The 17,885-nt window shown below is 37.2% G+C and overlaps 2 protein-coding genes across 2 annotated transcripts; both read right to left on the bottom strand.

The window, feature by feature from the left end:
* Window positions 1-2,645: 2,645 nt before the first annotated feature.
* On the bottom strand, window positions 2,646-3,584 carry LOC119803398 (olfactory receptor 6C3-like). Its single transcript, XM_038314689.1, has one exon. It carries the CDS (start codon window positions 3,582-3,584, stop codon window positions 2,646-2,648), a length of 939 nt encoding a protein of 312 aa, XP_038170617.1.
* A 12,257-nt stretch (window positions 3,585-15,841) lies between these two features.
* On the bottom strand, window positions 15,842-16,777 carry LOC119803446 (olfactory receptor 6C3). The gene has a single exon (XM_038314785.1). The coding sequence runs from the start codon at window positions 16,775-16,777 to the stop codon at window positions 15,842-15,844; it is 936 nt and encodes a 311-aa protein (XP_038170713.1).
* Window positions 16,778-17,885: the final 1,108 nt, after the last annotated feature.

Below are 17,885 nucleotides of genomic sequence, written 5' to 3'. Positions count from 1 at the left end.
TTTGCTTCATCTTTAAAAGAAAGAGAAAAACTTTTTACTTAAAAGGAATTGCTCACATTTTAGACAAGAAAAACCTTCAACAGAGCTCAATACATAATGCTCACAAAAAGAAAAGAAATACTGCTTTATAGTGTTGCTTTACTTTGTTTAATAAATTGAATGAATAAAAGCAGCTACTTCACAGATACAAGGCAATTGGTATTCTCCTCTTCCTCATGCTCTACCATACACTGTATCTATATGGTCACAGCCCTGCAGTTTGCAGTCATGGTCATCTTTGGCAGAGATTCCACTCAGTTACATCTATTGATGTACTGGGAATTGTTCCTGGGTAATACGGGCAATGTAGGCAAACCAGATTTTACTGATACGGAACTTGGTATATGTCTTTGTAGAAAACAAATTTCTTTAGCTAAGCATCTTTCATTTCCAGTCTTGCCAGATGTCTCAAAAGTGGAAATGATTCCATCTTAAAACACAACAGCTATCACACAATTGCAATTGAGTAGTCTTAAAAAGACACCTAGGCTTGGTGGCACCTGACTGTAATCTCAGCATATGGGAGGGGAGGCTGAGACAGAGCTATCTCCAGTAGAGGCAGCATGGACGACATAGGGAGACCTTACTTTAAAAAATACAGCAAATTTAAACAATATATTTCTAGAATGGAATTTTACTGATATTTTTAACCTTATGAAAATCAGTAAGATTTATATCTGGAAGGTTTGTATTTATTTTTAGAAAACTGCTACCAGAGCTGGAGAGATGGCTCAGTGGTTAAGAGCACTGGCTGCTCTTCCAGTGGTTCTGAGTTCAATTCTCAGCACCCACATGGTGACTCACAACCATCAGTAATGAGATCTGGTACCCTCTTCTGGCCTGCAGGGAGACATGCAAGCAGAACACTGTATACACAATAAATAAATCTATAAAAAAAGTGGGGCAGTGGTGACATACAGCTTTAATCCCAGCACTCAGGAGGCAGAAGCAGGCAGGCATATCTCTGTGAGTTCAAGGCCAGCCTGGTCTACAGAGTGAATTCCAGAACAGGCTCCATAGCTATTAAGAAACCCCATCTTGAAAACAAATGAACAAACAAACAAACAACAACAATAAAAGAAAACTGCTACCATCCACATGTAAATATTAACAAAACACTTGCAAAATATTTTGTTTGGTTATTCACTGTGTATCTGTTTTCATGATTTTTGTGCACGGAGCACAATTGTTTCCTAGATAGTGAACGATAAATACTCGAAACAGTTTGATATCTAGAATTCTAGGATGCAGTTCTTTTTAATTTAAAATACTACTTTATTTTTTTAATGTGTGTAGGTACTTGCCTGCATGTACATTCCTTGTACCCGTGGAGGCTGAAGGAAAGTGTGGTATACCACAGAACTGGGGTTACAGACGGTTTTGAGCTACTGTGTAGGTGCTGGGAATATATCCCTGATTCTTTGGAAGAGAAGTCAGTACTTTTCATTGACAATTCAGTCCTGAGATGTGTTTCTTTCACATAACTTTTTACAAATAGAACTAGAAGAGCAATGAAAGCCCAGGCCAAACTGAGTGGAACTGACTCATACAGAGTCACTATTGGGGGCCCCAATCACTATTTGGGGCTCTTCCTACTCTTTTCCCAGCGGTTCCCTCTAATTGGGAAGTAACTTGGTTCTTTAAGTTAATCAAGAAACTACAAGTTAATCAAGAAACACAAGCGTGAAAGTCAAGACGACAGAAGTCAAGATCTGCCATGCGTTTATGATGCTTGTGATTTCAGGGCAACATGAGCACATATTCAGCAGTAACAAAACTGACGAGGTCAGGATGGGATCAAAGATGGGACACATGGAGTCTGTCTCTGTCAATGATGACAATAACTGTAACAATAGCTATAATAATCAGTTACATATTTCTAGTTCACCTTTTACTTCATTTTTTATTATTAGTATACAGAATATGATTCACATGCTTACAATATTTTTACATATTATAGTAGGTACTTATATTTTTAACCAAGCCACCAATGATTGTGGTTATTTGATTTTACACAATGTTAAACAGAACCAGATTTCCTGGTAACATTTATATTACATGGTAGAATAATAATTCTGAAAAACCACCTCCTGACACACTTTCTATCATGCCAAATGTGTCTACGTAAAAATAATGTACTCCTATTCAAAATCATAGTCATTAGCCTAGACTTTCCATATCATCTAAACATATTTCATTAAAGATTTGAAACATCAAAAAATCATGAAACAGTATTTAGTTTTACCAAGTTAAGTACAATGAGAATAAATTCATAATATAACTGCAATGAGGGAGAATTTTGATATGGAATTCACAATAGAAAAAATGTAAAAGGACTTCATTTTTAGAAAAAATAGAAACAACTAAACACATAGGGATGAAGAGATGACTCAGCTGTTAAAGGCTAGGCTCACAAACAAAAAGACAAGTAAATCATAGATAGTAAGTAGAAAGACCTATAAATGAGCACACATAGAAATGAGTTACTCTAAACATGCAATTTTATTAAATACCAAAATACCAATCACATTACAAATTATGCTTTTTTTCTTCCTTGCCTATAAATGCAGAAAGGAGAAATTATAGTTTAAACATTACAAGTGCTTTCACCTGCCAGAGAAAAGCACTACCTTCTGGATGGTGTCCTTAAAGGCCTGCTTCACTTGCTGGTTCCTCAGGGTATAGATAAATGGATTCATCATAGGAGCAACAGAAGTATTGAGGATAGCTACTCCTTTGGTCAGGGATGCTCTCTCTTTGGCAGAAGGATTGGCATACATGAATATGCAGCTTCCGTACGAGATAGAAATGACAATCATGTGAGAGGAGCATGTAGAGAATGCTTTTTTCCTCTGACTGGCGGATGGGAGTTTCACAATTGTCATGATGATGAACATGTAGGAAAGAATAATCAATGCTAAAGTGAAGAGCAGTATCACTATCGCAGAATAAAACCCAATCACTTCCAGGAGCCATGTGTCTGAGCAGGATAGCTGCAGGAGGGGGAAGTAGTCACAAGCAAAGTGATCAATGACATTGGAGCCACAGTAATCTAACTGAAGAAAAAGAATGACTGGCGGAAAGATGTTTAGGAACCCCGTCAGCCAGGCGGAAAAAACCAGCAATATGCAGACTCTCCTGTTCATGATGGTTGTATAATGTAGCGGTTTGCAGATGGCCACATAGCGGTCATAGGACATAGCAGTTAGAAGGTAAAATTCAGTGCTTCCCATGAAGATGAAGAAAAACAACTGAGCCGTGCAGTTATTGTAGGAAATAGTTTTGTCTTTGGTGACAATGGTGCTAAGAAATCTAGGGATGCAGACAGTTGTAAAGGTTATTTCTAAAACAGAGAAGTTCCTGAGGAAGAAATACATGGGGGTCTGAAGAAGGGGGTCTACCAAGGAGAGAGTAATGATGGTCAGGTTTCCAGCGACACTCAGAATGTACGTGATGATTAAAAAGAGGAAGATCACCACCTGGAGGTCAGGGTCATCCGACAGTCCTAACAGAATGAATTCTGTGGGTACTGTGCGGTTTTTCATTGTGGATCTTCGTCTCATCCCCTCTAAACATAAAGGTATATTTCTCTATACCACAAAGCACATAAAATAGTATTGAAGATAGGGCATGGAGTTTAGAAAGCATTTGTAAAGATGAAGTCTTATGAAATAAGCAAAAACTCGCCTTTCCTTATTTTCCATTCAAAGGACAAATAACCTCTGTTGTCTGAAAACCACATTATAGCTATTAGTGTGAAATTAAAATTCTATTATCACTTGAACCACTTTTCAATGTTTTAAAACAGATCTATAATAATTTTTTTAAAAAACTATTGAGTTGGCTGTTGAAGCATGTAAAATAGTGTAACTGATCTTCCCTTCCTGCAACACTGTAAACATTAGTCTAGAACATGGCATAGTCTAAACACACAGCTCAAAAGCTTTAGAGGTAATTGAACTTTACCTACAGATTTATATTTTGTAAAACAAAGTGCACTTTGGTTTAGGAAACTTTTCACAAGTCCAGCAACAATTGGCGCTGATGACCGCCTCACTGGAGAAGCAAGCTGTTTACTTGTGGACATGTTCAGACATTCTCATGTGTATTCCATACTTCGGGCCCTTTGGATAATGATATTTTTCTCATTGTGTGATTAAACTCTTTCTTTTATAATACAAAGACAAAAAGAAGACAAGAAAGGAAAACCATTTTTTATAATAAGTCATTAACTAGATACATTTAATTCACAAAGTGTGTAATTCAATTTAGCATAATATTTCTATATAAATGAACAAATAATATTGGTAGGAAGTAGATAGTCTTCTAAATAATTGAAAATTCCCTTTGAAAACTTGATTTCTATCACAGTATAACATTAAACATAGGGGCTGTGAGAGAATAATCTAGTACTTAGTGTTAACTTTCTGTTTTGGGGTCTAATTAATAGTGTTTTGTTGATAACATTTATTCAGTTTTAAGTGTTAAAAGAACCATGAGCCCACAGAAATGTATATAAAATATTTCAAGCTATTTTTAACTTGGCACACTATATAATGGGTTTCATTGTTACATTTTTATGCATATACATCATTGTATCTTACAATATACATAGGGCAAGAGTAATAACTTGCTTCATCATCTTTCCTTTTCCTTGTCCCTGGTCCCCTTCCTCCTCCTGCTCTGCTCTCATTACACACATGCACACACACACACACACACACACACACACACACACACACACGCACAAGCACACAAACAGCCCTTTTTTCCTTTATATAGCCCCTTAAGACCGCATTCAATTTTCACATTACATATATGTATGTAGAGATAAGTAAATACTTAAATAAATTGGAATATTGTATAATACATGAAGATAACAAACTTACTTCTGGGTTCATCTTAAAAACGGAGTCTGAAATCTTACTTTCTTAATTAGCCATAATTTCTGAGCTGCCAAGTTGGCTCAGTAACTGACTTGATTTCAGTTTGACTGACGAAGGTGATGCTAAGACTCTGCCGTGTCTCTCCAGATCATATTTCTCTTGCTTAGAGACTAGAGTTTGACTCTTGGCATGCTTAGTTTCTGAGACTCTAACCCCTTTGAAACAACCTTTCAGATTACAAGGCAGCCATCATTTCTCCTTCTTTCATGGACAAACACAGGGAATCCTGTGCTAATGGAAGACCTCTTCCGTTTGCTTCTCTTCACAAAACACAAGCACTTATTAAAACATTTTTTCCTTTCCATTTACATGGGTATTTCAAGTGAAGATTTTGCAACACTATAATTTACACCCATAAAATAAGTAATATTTTCCTTAAGCTTAAGAGAATTTTACATTATTTTGCAAATGAAGGTTTGAGTAATCAAAAAATAAGGAAGATTGCTATCTCAGTATGCTGTCAAGATGGACCTGGAGTTGGTCTTACTTTATCTGTATCTTTCTGTTAGCCCCAGGGAATTAGGTAAACAAAGAGTGCCGTGGAGAGTCATCATTAAGACACAGATGAAACTTGCTTCTTTTTGTTAATATTGATAGAAAGTATGCAAAAATTCAGAGTAAATGAGTCAAATATATGACTAATATGTAATATTTTATTTTCTTTAAAATTTTTAAATTTTATTTTAAATATATGATTATCGGTGTGTATGTATGTGTGTGCGCGCGCGTGTGCCTGCCTGCAGAGGCCAGAGACCTTAGATTTCCTGGTACTAAATTTGCAGGTGGGGAACTGAACTCAGGTCCTCCAGAAGAGCAGTATGTGCTTTTAACCATCTATCTAGTCCTGAAGTTTTCCTATTTATTTATTTATTTATTTATTTATTTATTGTATGAGTTTATACTTTTCTTTTGGACCTGTCTTACAGATCGTTGCCATGCTTATATCCCTTGAAGTTTGGTAACCCAGGAAAGTCTTTTTGCTTTGCCACAATGAGATGTTACTTTGATTTATTATAGGACTTAAATGTATTTTTAAATTGATAGGGTTGAGAACCTATGTGTTTTGACTGTCTTTCTAATCCATTTTTTTAATTTTATATTTATGTGTGGATTTTTTCTTTTTAAAAATTTATTAGATTTTTAAAATAATACCAATCCAAGTTCCCACTCTTTTCCCTCCTCCCATATCCTCCACACACCCTCCAAGCCCACCCACATTTAATCCTCAGAGAGGGTGTAGGACCCTCGCCCCTTATTCTCAAAGGAGGGAGAAGTTTTCTAGCAGAATGTTTTCCTAGGAAGATAGTGGCCTTCCCCTCTCCCACCCGGGGATCCCAAGCACAAGGTCACTTAGCCTGGCCAGCTAGCAACCTGGTACAAACTGATAAAGATGACCTTGCTCTAAGAACAAGGAAAAAGCTGATTTACCAGAATGGGAGGGAGCAAAATACCTTGCACCCGTGCCAACACAGCTTCAAAAAGCCTCTTTGTAGTTATGCCTTTAAAAGCTTACCCCACAGAGGAGATACAATTCCTATCTACCTCACTGCAACGGGGATGGAGATGAGTTCCAAACATGCTTGTATTATGCTGATTAAACCTTGCTTATTACAGTCTGGGCCTCTCTAGTGGTCTCTCTCTGGGGGTTGTAATCTGGGCACACCAAAGGGAAGGCACATTGCTTTGTGGAATGTTCAAGGCCCTCACTACTATATCTAGGCTGAGCAAGGTATACATCCAAAGAGAACAGCATCCAAAAAAAGCCAGTAAATGCAGTAGGGATAAATCCTGATGCCATTGCCAGTGGCCCCTCAGTCTGCCCCAACCATGCAACTGTCAACCACATTCAGAGGGACTAGTTTGGTCCTATGCTTGTTCCTTCCAAGTCTGGCTGGAGTTGGTGAGCTCCTATTCACTCAGATAAACTGTTTCAGTAGGTGAACTCATCATGATCTTGACCTCTTTGCTCATATTCTCATTCCTCCCACTCTTCATGGACTTAGGGAGCTCAGTCCAGTGCTCTGATGGGGTCTCTGCCTCTGTTTCCATCAGTTTCTAGATGAAGGTTGTATGGTAATATTTAAGATAATCACCAGTCTGATTATAGGGAAAGTCAAGATTGGGTCCCCTCTCCTCTATTGCTTAGGGTCTTAGGTGGGGCCATTCTTGTGGATTCCTGGGAATTTCTCTAGAGCCAGGTTTCTGCTAAGCCTATAATGGCTCCTTCAATCAATATCTCTTTCCTTGCTCTCATCTCTGTCCTTCCTCCATCTCAACTATCTCATTCCCTCAAGTTCTCCTCAACCCTATGCTTCTCCCTCTTCTCCTTCTACCCTCCCTTCTCCCCCATCCACAAGCTCCCAATTTTGCCAGGAGATTTTGTCTGTTTCCAATTTCCAGGTGGGTTTATATATGTTTTTCTTTGGGTTCACCTTATTACTTAGCATCTCTAGGATCATGAACTATAGGCTTAATGTCCTTTGTTTATAGCTAGTATTCACTTATGAGTGAGTACCTACCATATTCTTTTTTTCATCTGAATTACCTCACTCAAGATAGTGTTTTCTAATTCCATCCATTTGCATAAAAATTTGAAGATGTCACTGAAATGTAAGAAAGATTTATTTCAGATCATGGTTTAAGGGGATAGATCAACATTCATGACAGGGAAGCAATAATTGGGGCTTAATTCAAGACTGGGGTAACAAAGATATGAGGAATATAGATACATTATATCAGTAGTTGGGAATCAGCAATAACTAGGACCAGAATTGAGTTTTATCCAAAATTTAGTTGATCTGCCTCCAGTGATCTCTTCCCTCCAGAAATAACCATCTTCTAAAGGTCTCATAGCCTTCTTAAACAGTAATGCCCACTGAGGGCAAGTGTTCAAGCTCACGGGCATATGGGGGACATTTCATATCTGGACAATAATACTCTTGCACATGGGAATCCATAAGTTTCCTTCACAAACTCAAGCTGTGATCTACATCATCATCAGTCTACTGTGATAATCTTGGCTTAGGCAAACCACTTGGATAGAAGGGCACAGAGACTTTGATCTTCAAGTTCCCTCAGTATTGCACTTGCTTTGGTGGCTATAGAATTACATTCTGGTCCTGAGCCAGCCTTGGAGGCCAAAGTAGTCTATTCCATTCTGCTCTGATTGTGGTAATCTTAGCTTAGGTTGCCCACTTGTATTGCAGATTGTTGATGTGTTTAGGAGTCTGGGAATCATGCCAAAGGTTTCACCAAGATTTCTTGAAATCAGCTTCAGGAATTATAGGAGGAACACATAAGTTCTTTAAAAGTAGGTATTAATACTTGATCCTAAGAAATAATAATAGTCAAGGAGCCATGCTATTACCTAGTGAATAAGAAAAATGTCATAGTTGGCTCAAGAGGAAGATGCATGAACTCTTAATAAAATATTCAAAACAGATGTTCTAATAGATGTTCGGAAAACTGGATTATAGTATTCATGTATGAAATTATAAAAAATAAAGTACAGATATAAATTCTAAAACTTATGAGAGAAGTTTAATAGAAAGATCAAAATAATAAAAATAAAATGCAATAGAAAGCAACATCATCAAAAGTGAACAATCCAAAGAATTTGTGAAGCTGATGGAAATAAACACTCATAATAGAAAAGGGAAAATGAAAATAGCTTACAAATATTTGAGAATAAAAATAAATGAATGAGTCATTAGCATTCAACATGGAGTAGTGAAAAACAAATGGCAAAAAGCTTATTTAAATAAATTACAGAAAACTTAATAGGTTTTCTTATTTCTTACAGACTAAGGTAAAATATCTGATAACAGGAAAATAAAGATTTCTAATCAAGATTATTTCAAGAAAAGCTACCCTCAAGTCTTGTTGTAATCAAACCATCAAGATGGTATACAAAAAGGACCCTGCCAGCAGCAAGAGGGAAGAAAGAAACAACATTCACAAGAGATCCAATACACCCAGCAGAAGACATATTAATAGACATCTTATATACCAGAACGAATGTCATATAAATTCAAAATAGGGAAAAAAAGCTACTTTACCAACCAAAAATAATTTTTTCTTTAAAGCTTTCATTCAAAAGCAAAACAGAGATCAGCTTTCCAAGTCAAAAGAAATGCTTTTCATAAATTTTACTTATAAAATTAAATCAATTAAGTGACATACAAAAAAAATCACATGTATGGTAAAGTATATAATGCTGTTCTGATAAGGCAAATGTTGCGTAATATTTAATCAGGTCAAACTTGTTTTCTTAGAAATTATTTCTCTGTGGTAAAAATATTCAAAACATTTTATTTTCACCCTCCACCTTCCTTCCTTATATCACCACTTACTGTCTCTCCTCCCTTGAAGTGACACTCCCACATAGAAGGGAAAACATGTGACATTGTCTTTCTGTGTCTGGTTACCTCACTCAGAATGGTTACTTCCATTTCAATCCATGTGAGTGTGAATTTCATAAATTGGCTTTGTTAACAGCTTAATAATATTCCACCGTGGAAATGTATCACAGCTGGTAGACATCTAAGCTATTTCCATCCCCTGACTGTGAGTACAGCATCATGGACATGGATAAGCAAGCAATGCAATATAGAGCTTTTGGGAATACACCTAAGAATGTTGTAAGTAGTTGGATCATATGATACCTATTTCTAGTTTTCTGAGAAACCTCCACACTGATTTCTATAGTGTCTGTAGAAGTGTGCAGTTCAACAAACAGTGAATAAGTGTTTTCCCCTCCCTAAATCTAAGAAAACATTTGCCACCTTCTAAAATGTATTTATATATCATCTATCTATCTATCTATCTATCTATCTATCTATCTATCTATCTATCTATCTATCATCTATCTACTATCTATCTATCTACTATCTATCTATCTACTATCTATCTATCTATCTATCTATCATCTATCTATCTACTATCTATCTATCTATATATCTATCATCTATCTATCTATCATCTATCATCTGTCTATCTATCTCTATCTATCATCTATCTATCTATCTATCTATCTATCTATCTATCTATCTATCTATCTATCTATCTAATCTATCTATATATATTAAAATTTTAGTCACTCTGATTAGGGTAAGATAAAATCTCCTTTAGAAATGCTTTAAATATTTTTCTTTTATTCTTTTCTTATACACTACATCCCAATTGTACTTTCCCCTTTTTAATCTCCTTCCAGTTCCTCCCCCTTCTGTTTCTCACCCTCAGATCCACTCCTCCTCCATTTCCCTTCAAATGAAAGAGAAGACTTCCCAGGGCATCCTCTGAATATGGCCTAACAAGTTACAAAAAGACAAGGCACAAATCCTCATACTACTGCTGAATGAGGCAACCCAGGAGGAGGTAAAGGATCTCAAATACAGAAAAAAGAGTCAGACACTGCACCCCACCCCAACACACATGCATGACTCCCACTGTTGGGAGTTCCACAAGAACATCAAACTACAAAACCATAACCTACATGCAGAGACCTACCTCAGACCTCTATGGGGTCCGTGTTTGTTGTTTCAGTCTCTGAGAGTCCCTAGGAGCCCTGCTTAGTTGACGCTGTGATCTGTGTTCTCATGGTATCCTCCACCACTCTTGCTCCTTCAGTCCTTCTTCCCCCATTGTCTGCATAGGTTTCCCTGCCTCTGTTGGCTCCTCCTAGTGTTTCCCTGGGAGTCTCTGTTTCTGTTTCCATTAGTTTCTGAATCTTAACTAAATTTAATGCCTGCTTCTTAAGAGAGAACCCACCTATGGCACCATTACTGGGATCAAAAATCTGCCATAGAAAAGTCATAAGTCCTATGGGAGAACCTACCATTATCCTTCTGATAAATGGAGTGATTTTTAATGACTTAATTCTATACCCATAAATTATGTACCTCTCAGCCTTCACCAGAGAAATTCCTTCTTGTAGCAGATAGCAGTTAACATGAAGACCAACAATTGGTCACCCTGCAGAGACTAGAAGCCAGCAGAGTGCTCAACCCTAAGTAGGAAATCTATACCACTATCTGTTTTCCAAAGGCTCAGAAACAGAAAGACTACAAGAACCAGAGGCGTGTTTCTTAGGTCCATTTGCTTGATAAACCTTTTCCCAACCCTTTACTCTGAGTAGATGTCTGTCTTTGTGGTTGAGGTGTGTTTCTTGTAAACAGCAGAATGTTGGATCCTGTTTTCATATCCAATCTCTCAGCCTGTGCCTTTTTATAGGTGAATTGAGTCCATTGATATTAAGTGATATTAATGACCAGTGGATGTTAACTCCAGTTGTCATTTTTTATTTGGTAGTAGAGATTGTGTGTTTCCTTTCTTTGAGATGTGCTGGTGAAGGGTTGCTAGATGTCTGAGTTATTTTGGGCAATGCTGGACTCCTTTGTTTGTGAATTTCCTTCTATTACTTTCTGTAAGGCTGGATTTGTGGCTATGTATTGTTTAAATTTGTTTTTATCCTGGAATATCTTGTTTTCTCCATTTATAGTGAATGAAAGCTTGGCTGGGTATAGTAATCTGTGCTTGCATCCATGGTCTCTTAGTTTCTGCAAAACATCTATCCAGGACCTTCCGGCTTTCATGGCATTGAGATACCATCTTACACCTGTCAGAATGGCTAAAATCAAAAACACCAATGATAGCCCTTGCTGGAGAGGATGTGGAGTAAGGGGTACACTCATCCATTGCTGGTGGGAATGCAAACTTGTGCAACCGCTTTGGAAAGCAGTGTGGAGGTTTCTCAGGAAATTTGGGATCAACCTACCCCAGGACCCAGCAATCCTACTCTTGGGAATTTACCCAAGAGATGCCCAATAATATTACAAAAGCATTTGTTCAACTATGTTTATAGCAGCATTATTTGTAATAGCCAGAACCTGGAAACAACCTAGATGCCCTTCAGTGGAAGAATGGATGAAGAAAGTGTGGAATATATACATATTAGAGTACTACTCCGCGGTAAAAAACAACGACATCTTGAATTTTGCATGCAAATGGATAGAAATAGAAAACACCATCCTGAGTGAGGTAACCCAGGCCCCAAAAGATGAACATGGGATGTACACACTCATAATTGGTTTCTAGCCATAAATAAAGGACATCGAGCCTATAATTCGTAAAAAATCCTAGAGAGGTGGGATGGGGGGAGGGGGGATGGGGAGAGAAAAGTGTGAAGTGGAGGATGGGAAGAGCTTGGGGGAATAGGATGGTTGGGATATAGGAAGGGTGGATATGGGAACAAGGAATTATATATCTTAGTTAAGGGAGCCATTTTAGGGTTGGCAGAGACTTGACTCTAGAGGGGTTCCCAGGCATCCAGGAAGATGCCCCCAGTTAGGTCCTTGGGCAGCTGAGGAGAGGGTGCCAGAAATGTCCAGATCCTATTGCCATACTCATGAATATCTTGCATATCACCATAGAACCTTCACCTGGCATTGGATGGAGAAAATGACAGAGCTCCACATAGGAGCACCGGACTAAGCTCCCAAGGTCCTGATGAGGAGCAAAAGGAGGGAGATCATGAGCAAGGAAGTCAGGACCATGAGGGGTGCGTTTACCCATTGAGACGGTGGGACAGATTTAACGGGAGACCACCAAGTCCAGTTGGAATGGGACTGATGGAACAGGGGACCAAACTGGACTCTCTGAATGTGGCTGATGGTGGAGGAGGACTGAGAAACCAAGGACAACGGCAATGAACATGAACTCTACGGCATGGACGGGCTCACTGTGAGCCTTGTCAGTTTGGTTGCTCACCTTCCTGGACTTAGGGGGAGCTGGGAGGACCTTGGACTTAACATAGTGAAGGGAACCCTGATGGCTGTTTGTCTTGGAGAGGGGTGGAGTGGGGGTATGGATGGAAGGGAGGGGAGGGAAGGGGGAGGAGGAGGGGAGGAGATGGAAATCTTTCATAAAAAAATGAAAAAAAAAAGAGCCAGAGGCAGTGGATGACTACAACAAAACTTTGCTTTCCAGATACAGAAGGGCAATTGCACATATAAACTCATACTGACAGTGGCAGCATGCGGATCTGTGTAAATTCAAGCCACACAGAATTCCAGCTTGGATTAGAGAGATGGGCACAATGTTCAGCACTTAACTGAGAAGATACTGAAAAGTGATATCTGCAGGGAGAGGGAGAGTAAGTTTTCTTTAAGGGTGTGGCCCTTTTTTGTAGGAGGCTGCTTGTTAGTTTCCCAGCTGCCCAGACTCCCAAAATAACCACACAAATAATGTATTAATTAATTAAATCACTGATTGGCCTATTAGCTCTAACTTCTTATTGAATAGCATTTATATATTAATTTAACCCATTTCCATTCATTATTTTATATTTTACCACAAGGCTTGTGGCCTACTGGCAAGGTTATGGGAGATTTGTCTCCAGCAGTGACTCCATGGCTTCTCCCTGACTCTGCCTGCTTTTTTCCAGCATTCAGTTTAGTTTTCCCCACCTAGCTCTACTCTACCCTATCACAAGCCTAAGACAGTTTTTTATTAACCAATGGTATTCACAGCATACAGAGGGGAATACCATATCACCTCCCCTTTTCTGTTTAAATAAAAAGGAAGGTTTTTAACTTTAGCATAGTAAAATTTACATACAACAAAACAGGTATCAAGTAAGAATTACAGTTACAATATTTATATCTACTTTATCTTTTGTCATATCTAAAGAAAACTATAACTATTTATTCTTCAACTCCATCAAAGACTCCATAAGGATATAATATTACCTAAGTAAACAAAAAGAGCATTGTAAGCAACTTCCAAAACTCCAGAATTGATAGAGACATCTCACTGCCTGGGCAGTCACCGAAAGTTCTTCTGTACCATTGGGGCATCCATCTTCAGCCTACAGGCCAATAGTATCCATCAGACTTTTCCGTGAAGCAGGAAGTTTCAAAGACAGTTCTCCCTATATTAGCAGTTTGTCAGTCACTTTTTCCTGTGTCCTGCAAAATATCTAGCAGACTCTTTATGAAACAGGAACCCCAAAATACCATTTCACCTTTACTTGGTAGGTTGACTACATTTCTTGAGATATCCTTCCACCCATTAATTATGGAGCATATTTGGATATGATGAATTTAAAATGAAAAAAATAGTACATAAAATTGGGTGAGTAGAGAGATGGGGGTAGATCAGGGAGGAGGTGGAGAAGGGGGCAGAACAAATAAAACACAATGCATGGAATCTAAGAGAATTAATAAAATATTTTTTTCTGGGGCAGAAACAAAATGTCTTGTTTCAGAGTCATTTTAATATTCTAAATATTGGAATGTGCCTTTGATTTAAATATTTTTTTTTTCATTCATTTAAATCATTTTATTACAGGTAGATCTTTTTTTTCCTCATGGTTTATTTTTTTTATATTTAAAAATTTCCATCTCCTTCCCTCCTCCTCCCCCCTCCCTTCCCTCCTCCTCCCCCTTCCCTCCCCTCCTTCTCCCCCTTCCCTCCCCTCCTCTCTACCCATACCTCCCCTCCCTCCCTCTCAAGGCCAAGGAGCCATCAGGGTTCCCCACTCTATGCTAAGACCAAGGTCCTCCCAACTCCCCCCAGGTCCAGGAAGGTGATCGACCAAGCTGAGAAGGCTCCCACAATTTTAAAATACATTTTACCTATTCTTTTCATCCATTCATTATTCAAAGATACTCCTTTCAAATATATTAAATTGATATAAAACACTTTATTCACTTTTCACATTTCTGTTTGTATGTTATGGGGCTCTACATAGTTAGAAATAATGTGTATTAGATGTAACATTTTCTAATCTGCATTAGTTGGGAGAACATGAAAGAAAGCATGAACGTTTGAAGATGAAACTCTCTTACAGTATAACTACTAATTAGCAACAGAGACCTCGAGGCAGAAGATGAGTTATTGAAATCATGCCCATATGGTTGGAATAATTGGAGAACATTCCCAAATTAGCCTTAGTGTTTTGAAGGAGTAACTCATTTAATTTTCAGAGAAAACAAGTGTGGCAGGTTTTAGGTTTTACAAAGTATAACCTTGCATTTAAGATGCTTTGTAATAGAACATATTGCTTGTAGGGAATGAGAATGGAGAACATATAGAATATTTAAATGCTATCAAAATGTCAATTTATCTTGAAAATATGAAAAATACAATTTGTAACTTTATTCTTAAAGTATTTGATGACAAAATATATTTACTTTATGGACATACAAGCATAATTAAATCTACCATATGATATTCTCCCACAGAGTATGTCTTAGAAAATATGTGTTATCCCCAGAAAATTTTATAGGGGAAATAAATTTTATTATTTTAATTAGTTATTTGGGAATTTTGTACAACATATTTTGATCAGATTCAGCCTCCTTTGCACAATTCTTCTCAGATCTGGCCACCTTCTTCTCACTCTACTTTGTGTCCTTGTCCTTTTTGGACTACCAAGGCCATTTGTGCTTTCCAAATATTGTTAGGTGTGTGGCCTTCTACTGAAATGTGATCAACTTATCCAGGTATACACTTAGAAAAATATTAATACTTCCTTTCCTTGCCTCTAGGAATTGTTGACAGTTCCTGTACCAGAGGTGGAACTTTGTGCCTGATTTTCTTTCTTGGAACTGCATTTGGTGTGGCTTGTGATTTTCCAAGCTGTCAGCATTTATTAAAGATTTCAAAAAGCAATGCATTATATATACTTGATTGTTGAAATAAAGAGGTAGACTGTGAAACTATTAAATTTATTATATCATAGCACACAAAGAAACTATAGGAGAACTATGAAGCTTAATACAGATATTTAATATTTCAAGAATATGATTAATTGTATCTTAATAGAGTTCTTTATTTTTAACATACTTTTAATTTCATTTACTTACAGAAAATAATAATTTGTGTACTACACCGTTGAATGCTTGCTTTACCTGCTGGTTCCTTAGGGTATAAATGAAGGGATTTAACATAGGAACAACAGAGGTATTGAGAATTGCCACTCCTTTGGTCAATGATGCCTTTTCTTTTGCAGAGGGGTTGGCATACATGAAGATGCAGCTTCCATAAGAGAGGGAGATGACAATCATGTGAGAGGAGCAGGTGGAGAAAGCCTTTTTCCTCTGGCTGGCAGACGGGAACCTCAGAATGGTGCTGATGATGCAGATGTAAGATAAAATCACCAACGCCAACGTGAACAGCAGAGTCACCAGAGCAACATAGAAACTAATCACTTCTAGAAACAGTGTATCTGAGCAAGACAGTTGTAAAAGGGGAAAAAAGTCACATGCAAAATGATCAATGACGTTGGAAGCACAGTAATCCTGCTGGAGCAAAAGCATAAGGGGTGGGAAAACAGTCAGAAACCCTCCCAGCCAGGCACACAGCACGAACAGGGTGCAGAGTCTCCTGCTCATGATGGCTGTGTAGTGAAGGGGCTTGCAGATGGCCACATAGCGGTCATAGGACATGGCAGTGAGAATGTAAAATTCACACACCCCCATGAAGATAAAGAAAAAGAGTTGAGCAACACAGTTGTTATAGGAAATTGTCTTATTCCGAGTGACAATAGACCCTAGAAATCTAGGGATGCATACACTTGTAAATGAGACTTCCAAGAAAGCAAAATTCCGGAGGAAGAAATACATTGGTGTTTGTAGATGAGCATCTAAGAAAGTCAAAATGATGATGGTCAGGTTGCCAGTGACACTTAATATATAGGTAATTAATAAAAAGAGGAAAATCACTATCTGGAGGTCAGGATCATCAGAAAGGCCCTCAAGGATGAATTCTGTAATCTCCGTGTGGTTCATAACCCCTTTTCCTCCTTCTGTTTCCTCTTTTAAAGACATATAGGGAGAAAGATTTAAAGGAGAAATTTATATCTGTGACTAATATCATTCTAACTAATACAGTTCTAAATTATCTTCTCTAGTTCATGACAATTAGATATGGACTATCATCTTCGTACTGTTTTAGTTGCAACTTATTTCGTAGTCTCTTAAGGATAGCAGGAGGTATCAGGAAATTTTTGCATTTTAAGACTTGTCATTAGAAAATGGAATATAAAGTCAGTAAATTTTGCCTCATGACTAATTAGATGGAATATTATTAAAATTTTTGTAAGTAATATAAAACATGTATTTCCCTTTCTAATCAATGCTTACATTAGAGTGGACTTCCTCCTAAAAACAGAAATGGGTGATTCTTGAGATTTTGAAAGGCAATGACAGATGATAATAATACAGAACTTAGCTTTGAATTAATAGTGTCCAATTAAATGCTATTTTCATCACTTTGATCTTGAAATTTTAAAATCTGTATTAACTTCAATTTAGGCACAACATGGATGTAATAATAGCAATAAACACTTCATTATTATAAAAAAGAAAGGTAACAATAACTTTATTATTATATATAAGAAATCAATGATTCTTTTTAACAAATAAAATGTTTAAAGATTACTATTCATATTTAAGTAATTAAATTTATTTTAATAACAATATTTTTGAATAACTGTTAAGGACAAACCCAAATCATATGTATATATTATATGATTAATATAGAATTTGTAATTATCTAAAAATAGAAAACATATATTTTAGGTATTATCTTTCACTTCATATGTTAATATATGTAACACTTGATTCTGTCTACAAAGTTATAAATACAGGTATTGTACAAAGCAAACTGCCTTTTGAGATCACAGAGACATGTATTACTTGCTTTTCATTTTTCTCTAAAACACAAATTGGAAAAGTCCTTACTTGCCTTAGGTCTCAGCAGCTCTGTCTCAGTGTGTTTTCATTTGGTCATACTTCTGCTTATTTATGAAACTCCATGACAGATAAATTTATTTCCCAGCTTGTCTGATCCAGATACAACTACTCATATGGGTCTATTCATCCATAAGGACACCTA

Source organism: Arvicola amphibius, chromosome 17 (genome assembly GCF_903992535.2).
Source record: "Arvicola amphibius chromosome 17, mArvAmp1.2, whole genome shotgun sequence".
Classification (NCBI taxonomy): Eukaryota; Metazoa; Chordata; class Mammalia; order Rodentia; family Cricetidae; genus Arvicola; species Arvicola amphibius.
Note: the sequence above shows the minus strand (reverse complement) of the source record. Positions and strands in the feature narration are given on the sequence as shown.

Bases quoted from the DNA above. Each gene is read 5' to 3' on its own strand.
- LOC119803398 (XM_038314689.1), bottom strand. From the start codon at position 3,584: ATGAAAAACCGCACAGTACCCACAGAATTCATTCTGTTAGGACTGTCG.
- LOC119803446 (XM_038314785.1), bottom strand. From the start codon at position 16,777: ATGAACCACACGGAGATTACAGAATTCATCCTTGAGGGCCTTTCTGAT.